Raw genomic sequence first — 27,467 nt, forward strand, 5'->3', positions numbered from 1 at the left:
GCGTCAAACCACATGATCCCATAAAACATTCATCCTCTCCCGGCCCGTGCTGCGAGCGCCCCGCCAGTCCACGCCGCCGCCCTCGCCCTGCGCGCCCGCAGCCCGCGAGCCCAGCCCGGCCCGGTAGAGCGGAGCGCCCGAGCCTCGTCCCGCGGCCGGGCCGGGACCTGGCCGGAGCGGCGGCGCCTGGATGCGGACCCGGCCGCGCGCAGACGGGCGCCCGCCCCGAAGCCGCTTCCAGTGCCCGACGCGCCCCGCTCGACCCCGAAGATGAAGAGGGCGTCCTCCGGAGGTGAGTGTCCGCGCGGCTCCAGAGCCGGGCTGCGGCGGGGCGGCGGGGGCGAGGGCACGGCCCGCGCTGCCGGAGCCGGGGACCGGTCGCCGGGCGCTCCCGAGGGCCACCGCAGTGCCACGCCGCGCGCTGGCCGCTAGCTGCTGGGCCCCGAGAGGGCGGAGCCCGCGGCAGCCGCAAAAGTTGCGGCTTTGCGGGAAAGTTGACGGCGACGGCGGGGCCAGGGATGGCGGGTCCGAGGTTCCAGATGTTGGACCAGGGCCGGGTGGAGGCTGCGGGCTGGAAGGGCGGGGTCCCACCTGCGAGCGCACAGGCGGCGAATGGGTTAATAAGCGGGGTTTGCAGAAACGTGGGCACTGGACCGAGATGGGGTATCTCGCCTGCCCGGCGGACTCAGCTCTGAAGCTGCTTCTTTGGGGTCAAACGAAATAGGGATGAATAGGGGTGTCGGCGGCGGCAGAGGGCGTGGAGGACAGGGCAATCCCAGCGCTGTCCCTGGGGCAGGTAGCGAGGACACACACACAGATACACAAAGCAATGCCTCCTCCTCCGAGATCGGGAGGGCTCCTGAGAGTGAGAGGCTCCATTGAGGGGCGTTGGTGCTCGAAGCACCCCCTCCCTGGCAGCCCTGTGGGATCCCTCCTCCCATCCGGGTGCGAAGTCCCCGCAGTAGGGGCAAGGGCGGATGGGCTTCGTGCAGGCTGGGCATGCCTTACCTGGAGAATCTGGAGTGAACACATTGCCTTCCCCAGGTGCCCACCCTATCTACCCTGCTGATGTCCATGGTGCCGCAGGCTGCACACACGTTTCTTTGCACGTGTCTATGTGGGCTACATATGGTCTTGCACACCTCCAGTGCACACTTATACCAAATCTGCCCTAGTGTGCACAGGCGTAAACACTATGGGTGCACATACTCTAAGGGTACATATCGCTGTCCTCACTCCTGCCTACGTACCTATGACCACACGCATGCATTTACACATCTGCCTGCTGTGATCTTCATGCTTAGCACATGCTGGGGCCCCTTAGCAGGACCCACTCACAGGTAGATATGCACCGGTTTTGAGTAGGGAGGCTCTGGGCAGCTGGACCCACAGACAGAGGGGCAAGACCTGGAGTCTCCTTCACAGTGCTTGGGTCTGTGTGTGCAAGTACATGTGTGTAACATCGTATGTATCTGCACATATGTGATTGTGTGCATGACCACGTGTGCCTGAGAGCACATCTTCATATTTCAGTTTGCATCTGGGTGTGGGTGCCCCTGTGTACCCAGGAGGGCTGTGGCTCTACCCTTCTCAAATTGGGACCGAATGCCTCGGGAATGTGTTTAGGGGTTTTGCTCAGTATCCCCAGCCCAAGCTGTGAGGTTCAGAGTCTTCCAGCCGCTCTCCCACCGGCCGGGGTGGGGGCAGTGGTGGCCTGTGGTGGCCTGGAATCTACCTGGGCAGGGAAGATTCTTTCCCCAGCTTGAGGTCAGCACCACAGTAGAGGAGTGTGAGCCTGGGCACACTTGGCTGCCTCTGCTGCTCCACCAACTGGGGCATCTGACCCAGCAGGGCCTCCGGGAGGCCCTGCCTTCAGCACATTGGCCGTTCCATCCCGGTGACCTTCTGGTGCGCTGCTCTGTGTTACCCACCCAGCTCAGGTGGGTACCAGCTGGCCACTCCCTTCGTTAAGCCCAGACCCGTCTTCCCATCTCTCTCGTCCTACGCCAGCCCAGGGGAGGAAGGTGAGCTCCCATGGTAGGACCTCAGCCAGGTGTGGTCTGCCCAGATCCCTCCTGGCAAAGGGGAGCTCACCGGGCCTGACAATTCGTCTTCTTAAAGAGCTTTCTCCCTGTCTCAGCTGCTGGTGGTCTGAGGTTGTTGGGGGCATTTCCAAGCTGATGCCCAGTCGGGTCTGTCCACATTTCCCAAGGAGGTGGCTTTGTTTGTTTGTTTTAATTTTTTATACTATATATTTTATTATATTCTTTCCCCTTCCCTAATCCTCCCAGATCCTTCCCACCTCCCTACCAACCCAACTTCATGTTCTCTCTTTTTCAAGCAAAATAAAACAACCTAAGAAAAACAACAAAAACCAAAAAAAAAAAAGAAAGAAAAGAAAAGAAAATCAAAACAGACAAAAAAAAATCAGCAAGATTTTTACAAAAAGAGCTCAAAAAAAAGGTCCGTTTTGTGCTGATCAGTTACTCGTGGGCATGGGGCCTGTTCTGGACTGAGACAGGGTCTCACTGTGGCCCTGGCTGGCCTGGTCTCTATGTAGAACAGGATGGCGATGGTCTCAGAGATCCACCGAGTGCTGGGATTAATGGCATGTGCCACCATGCCCTGTTCCAAGGAGTTTTTATTGTTGTTTTGCTTTGAGGCAGGTGCAACCATAGGACCTAGGCTGGCCTTAAACTTGGAGTCACCTCAGCCTCCCAAGTGCTGGAAATGCTGGCCTCAGCCACCAAACCTTGCTTTCCTAGGAGTTTGGGCCCCCAGCATTTCTGCTTTAAAATTCTCCAAATACGCTTTTTCAACTCCTAGTCAACAGGGGTTTCCCTGGGACTCCTGCCAATTTAAGCCCCTCCCTCCTCCTGGAAGATGTGTTGGGATATTGAAGGAGGCTGTGAGCAGGGAACGTGGTGGTGGGGAGCCTGTGGCTCTGCCCTGTACCAGCAGGGCCCCTGCGAGCCTGTTTCCTCCAGGCGGGACTGACCTGTGGTGACAGAGTAAGAGCCATGCTAGTGGGGGGTCATCTAACAAGAAGTGGAACCCCCAAGGCTGCCCAGGGCCCTGGAAGGCTGTCTTAGCCTGCTGTCTTGGAGGCTCAGGCTGGCCCACTGGCTCTGAAGAAGCCCAGACTTGCTGCTGTTTGTCCCAAGTGGTAAGTTGTCTGAGGGGAGGGGTCGGGGTTGTGGGATCACGCCTCCCTCTTGGCTTCTAGACCTGGCTTCCAGCACCCTTTTTTTGCCAGCCTCCTGGGACCATGCCCTCCTTGGGAGGGGAGGGGTCCAGCTGGCAAAGGAGGCAGAGGGAGCCCTTCTGGGGGCCGTGGCCTAGAAAGTCTCCCAGGAGCCTCAGGCTGCGCATCCATGAAAGGGGTCAGGAGAAGGAAGACTGGTGTGTGTGTGTGTGTGTGTGTGTGTGTGTGTGTGTGTGTGTGTGTACACAATGGGAGAAGTATATGAGAGGGTCTGACCCTGTCAATTACCGAGGCTCCTGGCACAGCACTGTACCTGGTCAGTGAAGTTTATGCTGCCCCCCCCCCGCCCCCCGCGCCCCCCCCCCCCCCCCGTTCCGTGAGCCCTGACTTTCAACCCCGGGCAGGGCTGCCTGACTCTCAGCAGCCAGCCAGGGCCCCCACCCTCAGACCCATAAGAACCGGCGTGGCTGTTCTGCCCGTCTCTTCGGGGCCTGGCACCCTCTGCACCCTTCAGTATGCCTGCCCTGTGGCCTGGCTACACGCAGCCAAGGTCACCTGTGCCATCCACGTGGCCAAATCCCAGATGCTGCATTTGCTCACCACCCTCCATCACTCACTTGCTCATTTGTGGCCTGCAGATCCTACTCTGATCAGACAATGGAGGAGCTGAATCCTCACTGATTCCGGGGTTAAGTGTGGTAAGGGACAGGTGACCACACAGCCCTCAGTGGGAGCCTAGCAGTGAGTGTGGGGGACATGCCCCCCATCTCCCTGCCTGTCCCCAGAGTGCGTGGGCCTGGCTGGGTCCCGTCACACCCGGTGTTTGGTACTGCAGATTCTTCTTTTGTCACTGTATTTTAAACACTTTGCACATCGGGAACTATTCTTGTGAATCATGCTTAAATGGTGAGTGTGGAATCCCTTCCTGAGAATGCACCAAAATGTACTCATTTAAACATGTCTCGGCCCTTTGCATTGACTTCAGCCATTCAGCTCGCCATATACACCCTGACAAGTCCTCGTCAGGGCCGGGACGTGTGCCCCTTCCCACACACCTGGGCCAGCTTCCAGCCAGGGCCTAATCTGCCCCACCCCGCCCCCAACCATCTAGGTCTTTTTATACATGTCACGTGGATGACATGGTAAGTAGACCAAGATTCCGGCTGTAAGGGTGGCCATGTCTTCAGCGGACTCTTTGGGGGCCACCTCTCGCCAGCCCTGTTCACATAGCTCCTAGTACTTTGTGTGCTGTGGAAGGTTGGAGGCTGAGGTGGTTGGGGTGTTCCCATGCACCCCCATAACCTTCCCCCAGGGCTGCTAGACCCAGCAAATGGAGTCAGGAAGCAGGGGCTGTTGCTCACCTTCCCAGGTGTCTTTAGGGAGGTGCCGAGCAGGCAGAAGTCAGCTCCCTAAGTTGACCCAGGTGGGCCTGGCAGGCAGTAAGCCCCATTCGGCACACTGGCACGTGGAGGTGTCCGGAGCAGCTTGCCCAAGAGTGCTCTTCGGCCCTCCTGGGAATGGGAGGTCCATGGGATCTTATTGGATTTCACACAGAGGTTTGACGGTTGAATCTGGGGTAGGCTGGGTTAATCTGCTCGGGCAGCGCCTTTCCCACAGGGTATCTCAGGGCCTTGGTTTCAGATGGGGGCAGGCATCTCCAACAGGCAAACTATGGAACGAACTGCATGGCCTGGCGTATTCAAGAAGCCATTTTGGGAAATGGTGTTGGGGGATCCTTGCGTGGGTGGAGGGACCAGGGGATGGGTAGGACGTCCCGCACCAAGCTGCACCCCTGGGGCACCTGGTGGATGGAAGGACAGGTTTCTCCTGGCATTGTAAGGCAATGTGCAAATTTAACCTTTGAATTTATGACTCTATTTCTTTGCAGCAAATGTCACGGGAAATGTCAGGGAAGGGCTGGAGCTGGGTGAGGGGCCCACTGAGGTAGGGGTGGGGCTGAACATGTTAGAGGGCCCAGGGTCTCAGACCAGAGTGAGGCTCTAGGGTGCTCGCTGCCTCCAGGGAGCCCTCTCAGATTGTCCCCGACCTGCCTGCAATCCCCTACACTGTGTCCTCGATTTGTCCCAACGATTGTGACCTTGCTAGGATGCTGGCTTTATTCACCCTCCTGCCAGGGCCCAGATGGGGCCAGCTTGGGAACCTGCCAGGAGTTCCCCCTCCTCCGAGTCCGGCAGCCGTGGGATCAGCTCCTGCGGTGCAGGCTTCCTGTGTGACCTTGGGCCCCACCGCTCTTTGCTGGTCACTGAGGTGTCATCTGTAGTCTGTGGCTGTTTACCAGAGTGGCCCTTCCAGCTTAGTGCCCTGAGGACCAGGAAAACACAGAGTCCTCCTCAAGATGAGCAGTGCTGTTCTCTGGGGGAGATGGCGGGTGTCATGAGTGGTCACAGTGGAGCTGGCTTGTGGCATCACTCGGCAGCTGGGCCAGGAGCAGGCCCTGCACACTAGCTACACAAGAAAGACTGAAACATGGATGGAAAGCAGAAAAGAGGTGACGGCGTCTGGGAATCACGGCTTCTACCCTTATGTGCCCCACCCCCACCCCGTGTGGAGTCCCGCTCAACCTGGCCTGGCAGTAGTTAATGCACAAAACCTGCCTCCTTGCCAGGTACCAGGCTAGTGCGTCCAATTAGAGGTCTGTAGTGCCCAAGACCACTCAGCCGGCACCCATCTTAGCCAGATAGGCTACCCCTTAGGGTCACCGGCTTGAGCATCTCCTAGGTGGTGCAGGGGTGAACAGGCACCCGGGCACTTGCTCACACCAGTGAGGCCACTCATCTTTGCCGATCCCCCGCTGTGTTCCCCTGAGCATCCCAGGTTCCCCAGACTCAGCCAGATGGTGCCATATCCTCTACACCCAACATCCAAGCCCAGAGTCTGTGCCTCCTCCTCCTTCTCATCCCCAAAGACAAGGCCAGTGTCCAGTCTGACCTCTTGCCTTATTCCCTTCTAGTCCTCACTGCAAGCCCATCTCCGAGCCACCCCCTCCCTGGCCCATAGGCACAGATGCTCTCCATTCCACCCCGGGCTCTCTGCTTGCCGTGTGGCCTCTGCGCCTACCTGAAGTCTCTGCTGGCTGCCCCTAAAGCTCATTTGCTCTTAGGGTGGGCCAGAAGATCTTGTGTGGGAACTGTCTCTTCTGCCCTTGGATGGGGACCTTCTTGTCACTGGGGTTCCAGGTGCCTGCCTCCCCACCTCCACGTCCTCCAAGCAGCCCACCCTGGCATGACGGTTTGGGGAGCAGGAGCAGTGGGCAGTCACCCCAGCAAATAGCTGCAGAGGGAGGTCCGGTCGGCTGCTGGGTATCAGCAGAGGCACATTCTTCCCGACCACCTGCTTGCCGCTGTGTCTGCTGGGAAATACCCAAGCTGGTGGCTCTCGGGACTGGCAGTCAAGGGCAGCCTGGTTGGCCAAGAAGGCTGCAGGTGAAGGCTCCAGAACCCAAGGCGGATGCTGGCGCCCGAGCCTCCCTGTTGGCATGTGGGTAGTGTGAAGGTGGACACGCTGATGAAAGCCAGCTGGCGACAGGGAGTTTGATTTGGCCATGCTGGCCAGTTCCTGGTCATCCGGGTGATGGGACTCCTCCCAGCAGGCTGCCACACTCCTGTACCTCCCGCGTAGACCGAGGGAACTGGCTGTGGAAACGGGTTGGTGATAGCTTTGGAGCCCTTGGTGGGAGACAGAGCCCCCAATTCCTGTACTTCCTCCGACTCTTGGTCAGTCCCACCCACCCTTGCCCCCACCCCCAGACAGAAAGTGGGAATAGGTGTGTGGGCCCTGTGACCTCCTGATCACTAGCCTGTGCATAGCACTGAGGGCGCAGGAAGAGCCCATGTCTGGAGCACCCCCACCCACACACACACACAGCCTGTCTGCCAAGAGCGTCCTTACCAGTTGTCTTGAGGGGAGTGCTCTAGCTCATGGTCACTGGGAAGAGAGGGCATGGTGGGGTGAGGGTGGGGTACACACGCCCCAGGCAGGCCCAGCAGCAGCTAGGGAATGCAGAGAGAAGCTAGGATCTCCGTTGGGGACTGGGGTGGGGGGTGTCTTTGTACCTTTGAGAAACGTGAGGCGCAGCTCTGCCTCTGGGCAGGAGACCGGCCACAGGAGCCTGGCTGACCCAGGAGTAGCACCTCCTTTATCTGGAGACTTTCCTATCTCCACTCAGCTGGCAGCCCGTGAGAGGGGCTGCTTGTGTGCCTACTTGGTCCTTGGAAGAAGTCCTGGCAGTGGACCCCAAAACTGTGGCTGGAAACAGAATTCCCCAGAAAGACAGGGTAGCTGCTATGTGAGCCTGGCCAGCCTCCAGAAGAGCAGTCCAGAGAGGGTTACAGGCCAGCCCAAGGTCACCCAGAACCTCCACTTGCAATGCTGGTGACCGCTTCTGCCTCCACACTGCCCTGCCCAGCAGCCAGCTCCCTTTCACGGGGCTCTGCGTGCCCCCGATAGCCTCTCACTCTTCACTTGGCCGAGATGTGTCCAGTGCCCCATCCTCAGACAGTACAGAGTGGCTGGTGCCCACCCCGCACCCATGATGGTGGCTTGGGAGCCTGGCAGAGCTGATCTCTCAGGTCTCCTTGAGGGCTGAAGACACAGACTTTCACCACCGTCTGAGGAAATAGCAGACTGTTGGTGTTCCCCAGGGGGACTGCCCCTTGCCTACCTGCATGCCCGTGAGGGCTGTGGTCCTCGGTGTGCCTCTGGGAGGGTCCTAGCCCTGCCCTTGGTAAAGCTGTTGGGCCCTGGGCTGCCCACGTGGAGGCTGGGTTCTGGGTGGCTCCCGTTGCAGGAAGGCGTCCGGAGGCATTGGCCTCTCCCTCCTTTTCCTCACCCAAGTCTTCTGGCATCACCAGTTACAGGCCAGCCCTGTGCTGGGCAATGGAGACCTGGAGATCTTCGTAACATCTTTTCTCCCCAAGCCATCCCAGGTTCCAAAGAGATGTCCTCAAATCTCAAGAGAGAAAGGTGTAGTGTGGGGGCCAACAGAGCGGATGGGGGCCCTGAGGCCTGCCCTCTGTGTGGGGTCCTCCCTCTCGGCTGGGGAGGGGGGCTGGCTGTGCCGGAGCAGATGTCTCCCTGCTCCATGGGAGGCAGGGGCGCCAGGGCAGGCTGGCCTTTGGGCAGGGGAAGGGAGGAGGCAGGAGGAACTCACTGCCCCGAGCCCCAGCAGGACACCCCCGTGGCTGTGTGTTCTGTGGCCTGACACGTGGTCTCTGCACACTGGGCCGTGTCCAGGCTGTCTTTCATCTCCCTGCCTCGGCCCCAATTTATGTCAGGCAGAGGCTGACACGAGGACAGGTGTGACAAGTGTCTGGCTTCCTGTTCGAAAATTGGCAAAAGAAAAACTCTTCCCATAAAGATATTCCATCTACATAGCTCCTGGATGTCAGTAGAGAGAGCCCATCACAGCCGAGACAGATGGTGGCCCTAATACGCTCCATTCTTCACCTGCTGCCAGAGCCACGGCCTGGCTAGGAGGTGGCTCGAGGTGGGTGGGTGGGTGGGGGGCATCAGACCTCTTCCAAGCCCCCCCTAACACTGACGCCTACTCCATTCCCACTCATCCCATAGGGCCTCAGTCACACCCAGCAACTCCAGGGGCAGTCCCTGGTCCCAGCATCTCCACAACCAGCCTGGTCCCCCTCTGGCTAAGCGCTCCCCACCCCAAGACAGCTACCAAGACCCAAAGCCTCAGGAGATGAATTCCCAGGGATCTCCAGACCCTTAGGTCACAGGACCGACCATCTTTATCAGCTGTGACAGCAGCCCTTGGGAGGGCAGGATTTGCCACATGTGGTTCTGAGGTAGCAGGTAGAGAGGGAGAGGGCTCTCAGGCCAGGGCCGCAGTTCTGGCCAGGTTGTGGATGGTCCCTATCCTTGCCTTGCCTGGGGACATCTGAGGTGGAGACCTGCTGTGGTCAGGATGTCCAGGACCCTAGTGCCCATGGATAGAGCTTGTGGGCACTGCCTCCAGAGGGCTCCACAGAAGCCCTGTAGGTCTGAAGGTGGGCGGGAACAAGGCCAGGAGTGTGGAAAGAGTGGGAAGGATCGGATCCAGTCTCCTTAAAGAGGTGGGTGGAGTTCAGGTGAGAAGAGCCTCCTTGAGGCCATGGGCCTGGGAACAAGGCAGGCTTGCGCAAGGAGGAGTTGCTGGAACAAAGGCCTGCAGGAGGTGAGGAAAAGGGGGGACTGGGCTTTGCCTCCACAGGGTGAGGACAGTTCCTCAGGGAGAGGCCAAGTGCCTCTGGCGGTTCTGAGCTTGTGAGCTGGACGTCTCTTACGCAGCCACGGTGCACCTGCCCTGCACGGACCAGGTAGGTTTCCTGACCTCTATTTCCAGATGAAAGAATAAACTTAGAGGTTGGGGACCCCACCTCAGCCTGCCCCCCCCCCACATACACAAGTGGACCCAGGACTCCCAAACCCTGATAAACTCAGGGCTGCCCTACAAGATTGACTGTGGTGTGCAGGGACCTCAGGACACAGGGCTGCTCGGGCACCAACATGAGACCAAACAGAACATGCCAGAAACGTTTTGGATTTTACCAGATCATACTCATGGCTGAAAACCTGAAAAGAAACTCTAAAGTTTTGAGAAGGAGGTTGTATTAGCTCATACTGCCGTAACAAAATACCGTGAATTGAGCATCACAAATGGGAGAAATTAATTTTCTCAGTTCTAGAGGCTAGGACTCCAAGATCAGTGTCAACGCAGATTCCAGTGAGCTACTTGTTCTGGCGGGCAGATGGTTTTCTTGCTGTAGGAAATGGCCTCTCTGGAGTCTCTGCTAGGCCACGGATCACCTCAATGCCTCACCCTTCAGACCTTATCTTGAGGTGTCAATCTTAGCCACCTCCCACTAACCCCTCAAATACCATCATGTCAGGGGTAGGTTACACTGGTTACACTCCTAAAGCATCAACATTTGACCAAAGCAGAAGGAGTTCCAGCTGGGGCTGGACAGATGCTCACGGGCTGCCCTTCCAGAGGACCCACATTTGGGTCCCCACCCGCATGGCATCTTATAACCATTTGTAACTCTGGTCCCAGGAGATCTGACGCCCTCTTCCAGCCTCTAGAGGCACTACATTCACATGGTACACAGATATACATGTAGGCAAAATACCCATAAACATAAACATTTCAAAAGGGAAAATAAAATAAAGGGACCCAGACTATTCTAGGATGTCACCTCATACAGGTCACACCCAGTGCCCAGCTCAGGCCTCTCATAGCTCTCACTACCAAGTCTCAAAAACCACTTACTTTTCTCCTGATCATGCTCCTAATGATTCCACAAAACATGGCTCCATCCTGTTCCCTCCCCGAAGCCCAACACAAAGCGTCCGATATCCTAGGCCTCTGGGCTCTCAAAATAAATAGATAAACAAACAGTAAGTCACATGGGGGTTGGGACTTCAGCATATGTTTTTTGGGGAAGCTGAGCACTGTAGCTCATGTTGTAATCCTGCTACTTGGAAGGCTGAGGCAGGGAATCACCACGAGGCCAGCCTGGGGTACACAGTAAATTCTAGACTAACTTTTCCAGCAGTGCAAGACAATATCTTAAAAAAAAAAAAAAAAAAGCAGTGGTGGAGAGGGACAGTACAAACATCCATCCATCACATGAGTGAAGCCACTTGTGAGGGACACTCAGAACCTCAGCACTTGGGTGCACAAGCCTCCCCCAGTCAGGAGATGATCAGTACCCCTCCAGCCCTGGCCATCCTCGGGGGATGCCATCTCTACAGCTACCCAGCATCTGCCACTTGCTGGAGTGAGCATGTGGCCGCATGTGCCAAACATGCAGAGTGTTCCTGCCGTACGCCTGTCACAGGCCATGGTTCTACCTCCATGGTGCCCCCAGGGCCCAGGGACAGAAACAAGGTGCACAGAGACTAGCTAGGTCTCTGTCCAGTCAAGTGGGAACCTTGGCATTGGATGGAAGGCTGGGACCAGCTCTCCTGCCTCGCAGATGAGAAACCCAGGCTCAGGAGGCATCAGTGATGACTGATCTCGCCCGTGTAGCTGTACTTAAGGGTGACTGAGTCTCTGCTGCCTTCCAAATCCTCAACAGTCACATGGGAAGGATGAGTGCAGCCAGACCTGGGACTAACCCCCTGACACCTGCTGGCCAAGTCATGATCACTTGGTGGCTGCTGCAGCCACCCCCAAAATAGCTAAGGAGTGGGTGGGGCCCGGGTGGAGGGAGGATGTGGCTGGCTTGTTGGATGCTGAGTTGTAAATATGCATCCCCAGGAAGAGGTGCTAAAGTAGGGGATGGTGCGGGGCCTCCGTGTGTCGGAAGAGGAGCGCCAGAGGCCCAGCTCTCCAACCCTCTAGCATTGTGCTCCAGGGAGGGAATAGAATGGAGCCATGTTTTGTGGAACCATTAGGACTATGACCAGGAAAGAGGTAAGTGGTTTTTGAGGCTTGATAATGAGAGCTGTAAGTGGCCCAGGCAGTGCCAGAGCTGGACAGTGGGCACTGGGTGTGACCTGTGTGAGGTGGCAGTCAGGTCTCCCAGATCCCCAAGGATTATATGGGAGAGATGTATGCAGCTAGATCTGGGAATGGCCCCTGACACTGTGGCCATACTATGGTCACTGGAGTGGCCCCCAGTAGGGCTTAGGGCCTGTTGGGGAGGGGACTCTCCCAGCCTGGTCCTTCCTCAACCCAAAGGGAGTCTGGGTCCTGGACTAGTATGGGGATCTTTTCACCTTACTTTTTAGACAGGGTCTCAACAAACCTAGAACCTGCTAATTTGTCTAGACATGCTGGCCAGTGAGCTCCAGGGGCCCTCCAGTCCCTGTCTTCCCAGTCCTGGAATCACAGGTTCACACTACCATGTCTGGCTATTCTGTGGGTGCTGGGGATCCTAACTCAGGTCCTCACATTACCAACAGAGCTTTGCACTTTTTAGAGCTGCAGATAGAGGCCTCAGGAAAGCCACCCTGCGAGTCTGAGCTGACCTATGTTGCACCCTGGACAGAGGCGCTGCCCAGAAGTGAGGTTAGAGGTACCCGGTCTCCCTGGCTTCACAGCTCCAGGGCCACTACCCTCCCCCCTTGATGCCTGACACAGCACCCTAAATGCAGCAGCATCAGGATGTAGCCAAAATACAGTGACCTCCTTTTCTGTAGGAGGCAAGAGTGCCTGGCTTCCACCCGCGCAGGTGAGAAGCCGCCAACAATTTCCATTCCAAATTGATTTCAAATAAGCAAGCGTTATCACACACAATCATATAGGAATAATTTATCACTCGTTAATAAAAGAGCAATTACTTATTCACATTGCCCCTGTCTGTGTGCTCTGGGCTTTGTTGCAGGTTTAAGATTGGGAAAATAGAGAAGCTGAGGCCTTGGGCTTGAGGCCTAGCGGCTGTAGTCCTACTTCCAATACAAGATGGCCCTTGCTGACTTTCAACTACGTCCCCACTCCCCACAACAGCCTGAGATGGAGACCAAAGCCCGAACAGGGAGGTAGCACTGTGGACAGCGAGAAGTATCTGCGTGGGGGTTGGTCACGGTGATAGAACCAGAGCACAGTGGAAGTGGAGGGACATCTGGGTTGGCTGAGGGAGAGGCTGCAGAGGTGAGCTAGTGAGCATCCCTGCAAGCGACTGAATTAACAGAGAGTGTAGAGTGGATCAGAGACCCAGGTACGTTCTGGGCCACCCTTGGCTGAGCAGGGGCCTGAGCCAGTGGACGGCATGCCCCTGCTCAGGATGTCCATGCTCTATGCCCTCCAGCTCTACTTCCTAACCCACGTTTGGCTCTGCTCAGGAAGGTGCACTTCCTCTTCTCTTTCACGTGTCCTTCTTTGTTCCTCTGGTGCAGTTGACTTGGTTTTTGTTTCTCTTTTTGCCCCATCTAAGAGAGCGAGCTCTTCATTGGGTCTTTCATATCCCCCCCACCCCCCACCCCCCCCACCCCCCACACCCGTCCTATCTTAGGCCCATGCCCTGTGGCTCCATGACTTTCTTCTTTCGTGGGAAGCACACTGACTTCTGGGAGTATGTTTTTGTTTTGGCTGAAGCACCTGTGAGGAAGATAGAGTGGAAGGCTGTCTGAGCATTCCCATGTTTGCAAATGTGTCCAAGCCGGACTGGCTGGGGCCGGAATTCCGTATTTCAAAGCGTTTCTTCGGAGTCCTGCAGCATTGCAGTTACCTGGCACCAGGGTGCTCCGGGGAGCTCTCTGCCACCTTGCATTACTTGTGACCAGCTTTTCCTCCTGGACTCAGCTTCCCTGAGTCCCCAGGAACCTAAAGTTTGCTGTAAATGCCCGGTGAAAGTCCAGGCCCTTGGCTCTAGGAAATTTTCTGGTATTATTTCTTGGGTAATTTTTTTTGTCCTCCATTTTCTGTTTCCTCTTCATAGACTTGCCCTAAAACACATTTGACCTATATTTGCCCACTGAATCTCATTCAGTTTTTCTTTTTGTTTTTCTTTCTGGAAGATTTTCTTGACCTTGTTTTCCAACCCTTCTATTGATTCTTTTAATTTTAGCAATTCTATTTTTAATTTCTAGACACTCTTTCTTGTTCTCTGTTGACTCCTTGGTCATAGCACCCTGCTCTTGTCTGAAATCCACTTCTATCCCTGGGTGCAGTGATTAGAATTTCCCCCCAATTTCTGGCTGTTGGTGACCCTCCGTCTGCCGCTTCTTGAATGACTTCCTTTGGTGTCTGCACTGGTGCCTTTTCCCACGTGTGTGATGGCTGCTGCTCACCTTTTCGGAGGCAGCGGGTTCAGGGTTCTGCTGAGATGGCGCATGTCAGCTGGCGGGTCCCGAACCATCAAGCAGGAGCTGCCCTGGGCTTCCCACATACTGAGTAGAGTCCCTCTCTCTGGATGGTTCTCTCCTCCCTACTCTCCACAGGGCACGCTCCCCAGTCACTGTCCTTCTGGAGGGGAGTGGACAGTGTCTGTATCTGGCTCACTGAGTCTGCTGTGTGGTGATGGCTGGGCAGAGCCGGGAGAACAGTGGTCCCTGGTGATGAAGGAGCAGCAGCTGATGCTGCCGGATTTCCGGTCTCTTGGAAGGTGTGACAGGCTGTGCAGGACACAAACCTGCTGAGACCACTGTAGAGAGCGCAGGACACACAGCTAGGCTGTCAGGCACAGCCTAGCTGCTGGGCTATTCTTCACTACAGACAGGGCATTCTCTGCACAGAGCAGGGACAAAACAGTCAGGCCAAGCCAGGGTGGTTCTGTGGCTCCAGGACACACCTGTGTTGAACTGTGCCTCACCTTTTCCAGCTCCTCACCTGAATCACAGTGACCCAGGCCAGACATACAGGCTGGCTGCACCCATCTTGGGTGTCAGACTCTAGGTTAACTCCTGGGGAGACAGGACACTAGCCCCAGCCCAGACCTCGCTGGGGACACCTCAGTGGGGATTCCAGCTAGAGGCAGCCCTGGGTCCTGGAGAGGTGGTGCTGGCCCAGCATGATTCTCACATTGCTGTTGTGGTGACCGACTTAGGGGCCTGGCCTCTTCTCCAGCTATTCAGCTACTCCCGCGGGTGGAGCCCCAACCCTCAGCTAGCCCAAGGAACCAGGCTTGGGCTAAGAGGGGCCTGCTGCAGGGGATCAAGAAGACCAGAGTAGCTATCTGTTCCTGCCCTGTGATCCCTGGGGGCTCGGGTAAGGCTGCAGGGACCCTGGGGCACAGATTACGTGCCTAGTCCCCTGGCCTCACTGTACCCTGTTGGGCTTTGCCATGTCTCAGGGCCTTTATGTATGGAGTAGAAGTAATGATCACCTGCTCACTGTGCACTGGGGTGTCTTGGTCACTGTTCTATTCCTGTGAAAAGACACCATGACCAAGGCAACTTGTATTTTTTTAAAAAGCATTTAATTGGGGACTTGCTAACAGTTTCAGAGGCTTAGTCCATTATCATCATGGCAGGGAGCATGGCAGCAGGCAGGCATGGTGCTGGAGGAGTATCTGAGAGCTGCATCCTGATTCCCAGAGAGAGAAAGAGACTGGGCCTGGGTTGGGCTTTTGAAACCCCGAAGTCCACCCCCAGTGCCACACTTCCTCCAAGGCCACACCTCCTAATCCTTCTAATAATACAGTGCCACTCTCTGGTGACCAACATTCAAATATATGAGCCTATGTGGGCCATTCTCGTTCAAACCACCACATGGGGGTTGTACCATAGGGAGGTCACGAAACCCTCAGCAGAGAGCTGTCCAGGAATGTTCCCTTCTTTCCTTCATCTTTCCTCTGTCCTGCCTTGCTAATGAGTCTCCAGTGAGGTTGAAGTTATGGTGGCCATGACAGTGCCTCCCTAGAAAACAGCTGCTCATCCAAGACACTCTGGAATGGTTTCAAACCTCTGGTGCCGGAATGGAACCTCCTTGGGACAAGGCCACTGCTCACTGACCTGTGATTCTCTGCCTTTGTGTGAAGCTGGCTGCTCTCCCTGTGTGCTCCAAGCTTGTCTCAGTGTTTTCCATCCAAATCTTTGCTTGTAGCTGGTATAGTGCTTATAGTGCCGATGGTGATGGTGGTGGCGGTGGTGGTGATGTTGGTGCTGATTGATGATGGTGGTGGTGGTGGTGATGGTAGTGATGGTGGTGGTGATGGTGCTGATTGATGGTGATGGTGACGCTGATGGTGGTGGTGGTGATGGTGGTGCTGATTGAAGATGATGATGATGGTGGTGATGGTGGTGGTGATGATGATGATGGTGGTGGTGGTGATGTTGGTGCTGATTGATGATGGTGGTGGTGGTGCTGATTGATGGTGATGGTGGTGGTGGTGGTGGTGGTGGTGGTGATGGTGGTGGTGATGGTGGTAATTTCTTCCTTCTGGATCCTGAATGTCCCCCAGAGGTTCTTGTGCTGAACGCCTAGCCCCAGTCCATGGTGGGAAGTGGTAAAATCTTTAGGAGATTGGCTCTAGGGGAAGAAGTTAAGTTACTGAGTGTGCCCTTGAACACGTGTAAGGCCCCATTCCCTTCTCGTTCTTTCTCTTTTTGTTTCTTGGATTCCATGAAGTGAACAATTTCCCTGCCTTGCCATGGGCCCAAACCTCCAAAACCGTGAACCAAAATAAACCTTACCTCCCTGATAAGTGGGCTCGGATTTCATGACAGTGACAGACAGCTGACTAACACCATGATGATGATGATTATGACAGTGTGGTGATGACAGTGATGACCATGCACAGTGATGATGGTGATTACGGTGTTGGTGACATTAATGACGACTGATGGTGACGGTGACAGTCCTCGTGGTGATGGTGGTGATGTGACAAGAGTGTTGGTGATGACAGTGATGATGATGATGGAGATGCCCACTTTCAGTTTGTGACCCTGGCCATACATAAGTAGCTGGTTCTGAGGTCATCAGAAGTGGTCCAGACCTTCCTGTTTATCAAAAAGTACTGCTTTCACCTTTTCTGAGCTAAGTATTCTCGCCCATAACAAGTCCTTTGTTCTTAACTGTGAATGTCTGTTAGCCAAGGCTAGACTCTGCCATTCTGCTTCAGCTTCCCTGTTTGATTTCCAAGTTGTGTTCTATTATGCATGCTCAGTTTCTTGCCCCCTGACAGTGTCTTCAGCAAGATATTTGATTTTCCCTGACCCAAACAGAATTTCGGTACTCACTACTTCCCTTTCACACTGACCGCCAGTCCTCCCAGATGCTGATCTTGCCCGGTGTTCCTCTGAGCTAACCCTGTGCTAAGGTGAGAGACCACCGCGCTCGGCCTGCCCAGCCACGTATGTTTGGCGGGAACAGTCTTCTTTGACCCTCGGGTTCCTTTTCCTTAGTCAGGAGGTTGCGTAGCCTTGGCTGCACACAGTAGGTGTCCAGTCACAAAGCAGATGGGCAAACTTTCTGTAGGAAGGGCCCAGCATTGTGGGCCACACCATGCATTGTGCCAGCGTTACTGGACCGAAAGCAGCCATGGATCGTGGGTGAACACATAGATGTGGCTGCTTGCCAAAAATCACCCTATTGCTAATGTAACAGCCAGCTCTTGGGCCAGGTTGTCCGGGGCCTCTCAGCCTTTCTTCTAGCCCCATGGACTCAGTGCTCTGGCCTTGGAGGGTAATTCCATGGGAGCATCTAGCTGAAGGGGTTGTATGTCCCTCCTGGCATACGTGTTCCCGCTGGCCCTGCCTGCCCGCCCTGCTGATGTCGCTGCCTCTGTGACAGACAGAGCTCTCTGGAGGCTGGGGCAGCCCAGCCTAGCAAGGTGTGCAGAGGCTCTATTCACCGACCTTCTCCAGTGGGTCCTGTCTGCCTGCTTCCCTCCTGATGAGTGGCCGAGAGACACAGTAGGTGGGTCCCAGAGGCTGCAAGCTGACCATGGCCTTAAGACCCACACATACTTTTTTTTTTTTTTTATAGCATAGTAAGTTCGGCCTGGGCAGAGGCCACCTCCCTGCTTGGTGGATCATGTTTTACAAATGCAAGAACGTGGGGGCGGGGTGTCATCTACTTCATCTCGCTGCAGGTAGCAGACCCTCCTCTGGGTCCCAAGGTCTGCACAGCCCCCTCGTACCAAGGGATACTGCTTCTGTAATACATTCATCCTGTTTTGCATACCACGTGTACTAACAACACAGTTCTGTGTCTACCCTCCCCACCCTTACTGGGTGTCCTCCAGCATATGTTCTTATCTTCCAGTTGAGGCCAAGTATATATAACTACCACGTGCACCCCAAGTCTCGTGTTTACCCCACATGCTGACACTCCAGGCCTCACAGGTCAACAGCAGATTTGGGGATAGGGTGGGAGACCCAGAAGTAGATATGAGACACAGAAGGCAGAATGCAGAACTATAGACCTGCCAGGCTAAGCACTCCATCCAGGGCAGCATCAGCTGGGCAGGAGGGGGTAGGGGCATTTGTGTGCCAGTCCTGGGGCTTAGACTATGGCCTAAGGAGGTCTCTTTCATAGGATACCTATGGTAGGGATATGCCAGTCATTGGTTGGTTGCTCATTAGTGTCCTGGGGACTGAAGTCTGGACTGGAAGATGGATTGAATTAGCAGCAGGACCACACAGGCCTGGGGTGGGAAGCAGGTAATTAGGCAGCATGTATTTGCTGGCCACCTGATGGGGGCCACTAGCCTCTCGTTGGGGAGGGGACACTGAAGTCTCCAGGTTCGGTGGGCATCAGCCAGGCAGAACCTCCAGGTGCTTGGCACCATCGGTCACAGAGCCGAGTTCACAGGGCGGGGTCTGGGAGGAGAGTATCAGGGTGAGCAGAGTTCACAGGGCGGGGTCTGGGAGGAGAGTACCAGGGTAGAATATACTGCTGAGCCTGGTGAGGCTCTGGAGCCCTTTAGGTAATGGAAGTGGGACCAAAAATGAATTCCTAGAAGAGATCGGCAGCACACACCTGTAATCCCAGCTACCTGGGAGGCTGAGGTAAGAGTATCTCAAGTTAAAGGACGGCCTGGGCAGCTTCATGTCCCTGTGTCTCAACAATAAGACAGAAAGGGCCGGTCGTGGTGGTGCATGCCCTTAGCTGCAGCACTCAGGAGGCAGAGGCAGGTGGATTTCTCTGAGTTCTCTGGTGACAAGAGGATAACCTGAAGCAGTCAAAGGCCATTTCCAACAGCTCTGCTCCAGTTGCAACATGGCGTCCAGCAGCCAGAACACATGCAAGGCCTCAGTTTCCCCACTGGGGCATGTCCGCTTGGGTCTTGTCTCTGCCGGCCGTGGTCAGTGACCTTACCAATATCAACCTGGCCTGCCTGTTTTGCTCTATAGTCAAGATCAATAAAAAACAAGGCCTCAAGGGGCCAGGGCAGGGCAGCAGATGCTGGTGGCCACACCCCCAGAGACCAGGGTGGCCTTCCTCTGTGGGGGCTGCTGCCATCTTCCTGCCCCAGAAAGCACAGTGTGAGTGCAAGCTGTAGTCACTGCACGTGTCCGTGGGCCCCAGGGTGGGTGTGAGAAATGAGTGAAGACGGGGTACAGATGGGTCAGTAGGGACGGGCTGTGGGGAGTGGGGAGTGGGCCCAGAGAAGGTGTCTTGACTCTCTGCAGTGTGGGGATGACATCGGTCCCTCCACCCTCTCCCAGAGCTATTTCTGGCCTTGTATGCTGAGCTGTTCTGCCTTGTAGCTGTGGTCTCTTCTGCACTGCCTCAGCAGGCAGCCCCTTCTACAGCCTCCTGACTCCGGCTCAGGATATCGGAGGAGGAGATATCCTCCCAGCCATAGGTAGTGAGGGCACGAGAGATCCCCGTGTCCCCGGGCCTATCCAGCAGGCCAGAAGTCCAGCACCCGCTGGCTGCCCTGGCCACATAGCAGTTGTCCTTCATGAGCTGGCTGGGCTCTCCTTGACAGTCCTCCAGGTACGCACACCCCACCCTCGCCTCACCTCCCTTTTAAACTGCCTCTGTGCAGGAGCAGGGCTCCACTACTCACTGCCTCGGTTTCCTGATCTGTAAATAGATGATGAGGATGGAAAGAGCATGAGATGCTCCGTGGCACTGACTAGAGGCTTTTGGACCAGCGGGTAGGCTCCCTCCAGAGTCTGTCGGGGTAGTCATTGAGAGAGACACCAGGACCCAAGGACGCAAGTCAGTGCCCTGAGTCTGTGAGGCTGTCAGCCTACACTGTCGCCCGCCTCATCGGGGCGGACAAGAGGACATCCCCGCGGGATGTCAGGCTAGGCTAGGGTGACAGTGGAGAGAGGGAATGTAAGAAGGCAGCGGCTGGGGAGATGCTAGAGAAGGCACTCAGCTCAGCAGCTCACCAGGCTGCTGAGGTGAGCTGCTGACCTCAGCAGTGCCTGCCTGCTGGCTCAAGTGGCTGCTGGGCAAGGCCCCAGAAGCCTCCACCCCACCTGGCCCCTCCCGTTCCCATTCTCCCTCTTCACATCCTCCGGTTCCCTGGCTCCTTTCCCTCTGCCCCTGCCCTCTTTCTGCTTCCTATTTCCTCCCTGGTCCTCTTTCCTCTCCTTCCATCTCTCCCATCTCCCTCCCCCTCCTTCCTCCTCAATGAGTGTGATTCTGGGCTCTTGACTCAAAAGAGCTGTTAGTGCGGGTGCTGGATGCCAAGTGCCCAGTGCGGCCATTGGCTGTATCCTGCCTGAGCAGGCTGCCCCAGGTGGAGGAGGACCCCAGGGTCTGTATCCAGTTATTGCCCTCCCTGGGAACTCTCCAAGCCATGTGCACTAGAATACCAGCTCTTTCCACTATCACCTCATCATGTCCCTGTGGCTCCCTGGATGACCTGAGCTAAGCCACTGGCCATGACCCAGTTCCAACAGCCAGTGAGTTCCCCACGGAAAAGCCCCGGAGGAGACCCACACACAAGTCTGATGAAAACTGACTTGGGTATGGCTGGAGAAATACCACTTTGTGCATAGCTTGGAAGGCTGGCTGAAGTGGCTGCGGGGTCCTGAGGGTCTCTGCATGGATTCCATGTGAGAGGGATGGACCCCAGGACCACTTTCTGCCCAGGGGGACATGAAAGGGACTGGTTGAGAGTGGCAGGTGGGGGCCTCAGGGGAGCAAGAGGGCCAGGCTGCTCCCCAGAAGGAAGGCTGTCTCCAGTGACAATCTGTGGGCAGGTTTCGGAGTGAAAACAGTATGGAGGGGTCCAGACCTGAAGTTCAGAGGCCTGTGGCTCAAAGCACTGCGGAAGCCACAAAGATGAGCCAAAGCAGGCCTGCAAGGCGGCAGACAGAGAGAGACTGAATATGGCAGCCCTGGGGTGGGGTCAGGGAACATCCGCACCGCCTGGTCAGGTGTCCGGTGTTTCCCCAAGCCCCTGCTGTGAACACAGGCTATGCCACAAAGTTGGGTTTGATTATCTCATAAAAAGATGCCCCCTCATGCTTGCTCAGCTCAGGGGTTGCCATGGAGACCAGCGGGCAGGCCCCAAGGGGGGCCGGGCTGGAGCCAATTACTGTGGCTCCGGCAGAAGAGCCTACCCCAGCCCCTGTGCTCACGGGACGAGTGCGAAGAGCCGCCTCTTAGAAGTTGATTTCCAACAGGAACACAGCTGTGCCTTCCCGTCCGCCTGGCGAGGCTGAGCACTGCATAGCGGCTCCCCCGATTGTCCACCTCCCTACTGTGGCTCAGCCCTGGACCCCCACTGACCCTAGCTGAGCTATCAGTGGGCAACCTCAGGACTGGGAGCCACACTCTACCACTCACTGGTGTGGTGGGTGGCACAGAGATCGGTGTGTCTGTGAGGTCCAGTTGGCAGCATGGCGTTCTGCAGAATAGGCAGTCTGTGGCATGGCAGGGCTGATAATGTGCCCCCTGCCCAGGAACCCATGCTAGTAAAATCTCCAGCCTGGCCCTGGGTGCATGAAAGCCCCCCACTTGCCCAGCCTTGGGTTCTGAGGTCAGAACCAGGAGGTGCTATGCACATGGTATGGTGTCCTGATGTGACAAGGGGTGTCCCCGGGAGGGCATGTAAGAAGAGAATGTGAGAGCCTCGTTAGACAGAGCCTCGGGCCCAAGTGCAACCCACACATGGCCAGCCCGGGGCGGGGCAGGGGGCGGGCATCCATGAGTCGGGGGCTCCTGGGCCTGACTTACCACTGTAGCTGCCAACAAATGACCCCAGGCCCAGCAAACCCAAGCTCCTTGCATGAAGTCACTGAGTCTGAGAAGAGGGTGCCCAGAGCCGGAAAGCGTGCAGGGCTGCTAGGCTTGCCTGGCCTGTGGGGCTCCGGAGTTGAGCGACAGAATGCACCACACAGACAAGGACCCTTTGTGGTAAGGGGCCCAGGGTGGAGGAGTAGCAGTCCCCAGAGGTCAAGGCTGGGTAGGGAAGGCTGGCTCCGGGTCTTCTCCCACCTCCAAGCAGTTAGCCAGCCTCTCGGCCTCCTGTCTGCAGAATCCTGCTCTTAGCTAGCTGCCAAGATAGGTGTTAGCTGTCAAGACAGGTGTTAGCTGTCAATGACGGTGTTAGCTGATAAGCCATAACCCTCCCAGGGGGATTCACATTTTAATAGACTCACTCCTGAAAGAGCCTTCGGCATTCGGCATTCCATTCGGCAGAAATGGGGCTCTAGTGACAGACCGAGGAGCTTGTTCCTAGGAATGTGGCACCCCAGCCCTCGTCCTTGGCCACACCTAGGTATATCTGGCCCAGGGACCAGGATGGGGCCTGATGCCTTGGGCCTGCCAGGGAGGTAGGATGGTAACAGGGATGGGCAGGAAGGCTGGGAAGGGATGGAGCAGAGAATGAGGCCGGGGGAGGAGGCTGCAGAAGGTGTTCAGAGCCAAGTCAGGAAGTGCTTAAAAGGGAGGCTGTGTGGAGGAGGGAGCAGCCTGCCCTGGGGGCCTGGGAGAGGCCCTCCCTCCCCACCTTCCCCACTCCCGCTCCTCTTCCTCAGATAGCTGGTAAGGAGACCTACCCCAGCCTCAGGAGACCCCACAGACAAAGCCCTTCAGGGGCTCAACATAGCTCCCATTTTGGCATGAGGGGTTCTCTATAATTCCAGGGGTTATCAAGAGCTGTAGAGGCCTGGACAGGGCGTGGATTGTGAGCCTCAGTCTTCCTCCACAGCCTGGGCCGAGGGACCTGGTAGGCCTAGGGATGAGTCTCAGGCTGCTCCTACGGTGTTTTTCAGACTCCCCTTTTCCATCTTAACCTGTAGCCTGGCGGGGCTGAGTTGGCCAGACCAAGGATAAGGCTAAGACCAATGGAGACAAACAGGTCCCGGGGCTGTGTGCCCCCGAGTCCTGAGACGGTGTGTGCAGCTACCCCAGAAGGCCTTCACATAGGTGTTTTTGGTGGCTGACTAGAGTGACCCTAGGGGGTGAGCAACAGTCCCGATAGCAGGTGTGTGAGGAAGGGTGGCATGAGGGTTTTGGGGTGCAGGCATTGATCACCAGTGTGGAATATGTGCCTCCAAGGACAGCTTCCAGCCCAGTATTGTCTGTATGTCATGGAAGGCAGAGGTCCTACAGCTCCATTCGCAGAGCTGGCAGGCCAACCCAAAGAGAACTGGTCCCAGCATCAGCTCCCACCTCTTAGGGCCCTGGTTTGATCACCTTTTCCTCTGCCTACAGGAAGCCGGCTGCTGGCATGGGTGTTATGGCTACAGGCCTGGCGGGTAGCAGCACCATGTCCTGGTGCTTGTGTGTGCTACAGTGAGCCCAAGGTGACAACCAGCTGCCCCCAGCAAGGCCTGCAGGCTGTGCCCACTGGCATCCCAGCCTCCAGCCAGCGAATCTTCCTGCATGGCAACCGCATCTCTCATGTGCCAGCTGCCAGCTTCCACTCATGCCGAAATCTTACCATCCTGTGGCTGCACTCTAATGCGCTGGCCCGGATTGATGCCACTGCCTTCACGGGCCTGACCCTCCTGGAGCAACTAGACCTCAGTGACAATGCACAGCTTCGCGTCGTGGACCCCACCACCTTCCGTGGCCTGGGCCACCTGCACACGCTGCACCTAGATCGATGCGGCCTGCAGGAGCTGGGCCCCGGCCTGTTCCGTGGACTGGTGGCCCTGCAGTACCTCTACCTACAAGACAACAATCTGCAGGCGCTGCCCGACAATGCCTTCCGTGACCTGGGCAACCTCACGCACCTCTTTCTGCATGGCAACCGTATCCCCAGCGTGCCTGAGCACGCTTTCCGTGGCCTGCACAGTCTTGACCGCCTCCTCTTACACCAGAACCACGTGACTCGTGTGCATCCACATGCCTTCCAGGACCTCGGCCGACTCATGACCCTCTACCTGTTTGCCAACAACCTCTCCATGCTCCCCGCAGAGGTCCTAGTGCCCCTGAGGTCCCTGCAGTACCTGCGACTCAATGACAACCCCTGGGTGTGCGACTGCCGGGCACGTCCGCTCTGGGCCTGGCTGCAGAAGTTCAGAGGTTCCTCGTCAGAGGTGCCCTGCAGCCTGCCCCCACGCCTGGCTGGCCGTGATCTGAAGCGCCTGGCTGCCAGTGACCTAGAGGGCTGTGTCGTGGCTCCAGGGCCCTTCCACCCCATCCAGACCACTCAGCTCACTGATGAGGAGCTACTGAGTCTCCCCAAGTGCTGCCAGCCGGACGCTGTAGACAAAGCCTCGGTGCTGGAACCCGGACGGCCAGCTTCTGCTGGTAATGCACTCAAGGGTCGCGTGCCCCCGGGTGACACCCCACCAGGCAATGGCTCAGGCCCACGGCACATCAATGACTCTCCGTTTGGGACTTTGCCCAGCTCCGCAGAGCCTCCACTGACTGCTCTGCGGCCTGGGGGTTCCGAACCACCAGGACTGCCCACCACCGGTCCCCGCAGGAGGCCAGGTTGTTCCCGAAAGAATCGCACCCGCAGCCACTGCCGTCTGGGCCAGGCAGGAAGCGGAGGCGGTGGGGCCGGGGAAGCAGAGGGTTCGGGGGCCCTGCCTGCTCTGGCCTGCAGCCTTGCTCCTCTGGGCCTCGCACTGGTACTTTGGACAGTGCTCGGGCCCTGCTGACCAGCCACCAGCCACCAGGTGTGTGTACATATGGGGTCTCCCTCCATGCCGCCAGCCAGAGCCAGGGACAGGTTCCGTGGGGCAGGCCAGGCCCTCCCTGACAGATGCCTCCCCACCAGCCCACCCCCATCTCCACCCCATCATGTTTACAGGGTTCCGGGGGTGGCGTTTGTTCCAGAACGCCGCCTCCCACCCGGATTGCGGTATATAGAGATATGAATTTTATTTTACTTGTGTAAAATATCGGATGACGCGGAATAAAGAGCTTTTTTCTTATGCTGTGGCCTCTTGGGCTGCGGTACTGTGGGTGGTGAGAAACGAGGGTGGGTCCCAGCATAGCATCTCCTTCAGACACCGGCACAGAAGGCCTGAGAGGAGAGAACTGCCCACCCTCACTGGTGGGGCAGTCTGGGCCGCAGTGGGGGTGGGGGCCGCGTACGGGAGTGAAGTGACATTCTCGCCGTCCCCCAGCTGCATGGGTGCCGTCCCCCAGCTGCACGGGTGCCATGGTCCCGTAGCTGACATCCTTGAGCTCAGCCAACTTCTCTGAAAGCTGGGCTGACTACTGCCCGGCTCGGCACAGCGCTGAACAAGCTGTCTTTGTGAGGACATCTACTCTGGGGCTGTCCAGCCCAGGAGGAGGCTGCGAGTGAGATGTACAGCCCATGCTCCCGTTGCTGGAGAATGACCAGGAGTGGGGTGGCTGCAAAGGCGATCTCAAGACCACGCAAGGACTGTGGGCACTTTCATATCGCTGCCCCGGGCCACAGCCCGCATGCCTGGGTGCCTCACACCACCCCACAGCCCTTGAGGATCCACGTACCCACGAACACACGTGAGCTCATAACAGACACACATGGCAGAGCAGAGCCTCGCAGACACGTGTGTGTGCATGTGCTTAAAAACGGCACAGACAAGAAGATGCATGTGTGAGCGAGTCCCTGAGGCCTGAGCTGGGAAAGCCTCAGACAAAGGGGAGAGCGCCTCTTGGCCAGAAAACTGTGGGTGGAGGTAGTGGTGAGGGGCACAGGACGGGGGTCTGCCTCTCCCACAGGGCGAGAGCTGGGAGGAAGGGAGGCGGAAAATGCAGGGACTGGGGGAGGGAACTGGGGGAGCCAGATGGCCACGGGGGCGGCCAGGGATCCAGAAACTCAGGGAGGAGGCTGGGATGGGGAAATGTGCTCACAGTCACCATCTGAGGAATGACGGGGGCAAAGGTAGGGTGCTGAGGCCGTCTGGCTTTGTCCTTCCTCAGCAGGGAGCCTCTTCCAGGAATCTCCCCCTCCCCCGGGCTGGGCCTGCTGGTGATACCGCGTATACCTGCATAGCTGTCCACACGGACACCTGCAGCTTGTCCTTCTGCACAGTGGACGCTGGCCTGAGCTCCAGGCCTGGGCATCACTGTTTGTCCCAAGGCTGGGGACGCTGCAATTGGAGCAGGTCTCACAGGTGAGGTCACTGCTTGCCTCGGGTCTGCCAGCTCCTAAGGAGGCATCCTCCAACACCTTGTTTGCCCTCCCAGCCCTGGCAGAGGCGGTTCTGTGCACAGCCTGTGAAGAAGACAGCTACCAATCGGCACTCCCCGGCACCCTGGGAGGCTGCTGGCCTGCACCTGGTGGACAGGGGTCTTCCTCGACTCCCCCCACCCCCAAGGAGCTCCTGCCCATTTGAGAAGACCAACCCAGCCTGCTGAGTCCAGGGGAGGGGCAGAGCTGGGAGGTAAGGCTACGTGTTCCGAAATGTAAGTCAGGACGATTGGCAAAGAACCTTAGGGGCTCTGAGCTGGGCGTGTACAGCAGATATCGGCACTTGTAGTGGCTTGCAGAACAGAGGGTCCCATCTCAGTTCACGTGCCTTTAGGATCAGGGGGTTCACTACCTATGCTGAGCTTACTCCGCACTGACAGGCTCTGTCTTGCCTCGGGCCACTTTCTGTTACCAACAGCTGGCCCGCAGGTGGGCATTGGAAGCCAGCCCCCAGTAATGGCAAGGAAGGCTACCACGGGACCACGTGCTGTACTGTAACCAGGCTAACAGCCGGAGATGCATCACTTGGGTGCTGCTGTCCCTGTCCTGTCCATTCCCCTCCCCAGAGAGAGGAATCTGGGACATGTAGAGTGGGGACAGTGGTCTAGCCAGGCTGTCAGTGAAGGTGAGGCAGGGGCAGGGTCTGCAGGCAATGGTCGGAGGTGTGCAGAGAGCGCGCATCCTTTTTGACTGTCTCAGGGCGGGAGGGTGAGCAGGTTCTGATTTCCTGAGACGGCTCTTCTGGCAGTGGTGTACGCTGTGGGGCCTGCACACAGGAAGGGCCAGACCTGAGGGGTGGGTGATCCAGAAGGCAGGGGATGTGTTTCAAGTTGGACTTGACAGGATGGTTGGAGGCGGTGGGCAGGGCTCCCAGGCGTCTGCCCTAAGCAGCCGGCAAGGGGCGCCTGTCCCCGAGGAGGGGGTTCCAGGAGGAGCGGCTTGTTGAGGCCCAGGAGACATCTGGGCGGGGGTGTCGCGTGGGCTGTGCAGGCTGAGCTCAGGAGAGGGGCCCGGCTGGAGGACACATTTGGGAGTCGTGAGCATTTGGGTGATATTTACAGCCCAGGAATGGATGAGATCACCGGCCGGTGATGGGGAGGGACCTGGAAGGGGTGGGGGTTGGGCCAAAGCCCCAGGACGCCACTGTGGCCCACCCTAACCCCTCTTTACCCCTCCCCACCTAGGCTTGGCTCAGCGGGCTCCCTTAGGTAAGGTTCCGGGCATCAATTGGGCCACTGTCCAGCCTGGGTCTCAGGGTCCCTGAGGCTTGTGCAGGATGCTAATTAAAGCCATGGAAAGCACTG

At 57.1% G+C, this 27,467-nt stretch overlaps 1 protein-coding gene across 1 annotated transcript; it reads left to right on the forward strand.

Annotated features, from left to right (window-relative positions):
* On the forward strand, positions 1–24,913 carry Rtn4r (reticulon 4 receptor). Its single transcript, XM_076548460.1, has 2 exons — positions 1–292; positions 23,238–24,913. The coding sequence occupies exons 1-2, from the start codon at positions 271–273 to the stop codon at positions 24,635–24,637; spliced, it is 1,422 nt and encodes a 473-aa protein (XP_076404575.1). The 5' UTR covers positions 1–270; the 3' UTR covers positions 24,638–24,913.
* Positions 24,914–27,467: the final 2,554 nt, after the last annotated feature.

Source organism: Peromyscus maniculatus, chromosome 12 (assembly GCF_049852395.1).
Source record: "Peromyscus maniculatus bairdii isolate BWxNUB_F1_BW_parent chromosome 12, HU_Pman_BW_mat_3.1, whole genome shotgun sequence".
NCBI lineage: Eukaryota > Metazoa > Chordata > Mammalia > Rodentia > Cricetidae > Peromyscus > Peromyscus maniculatus.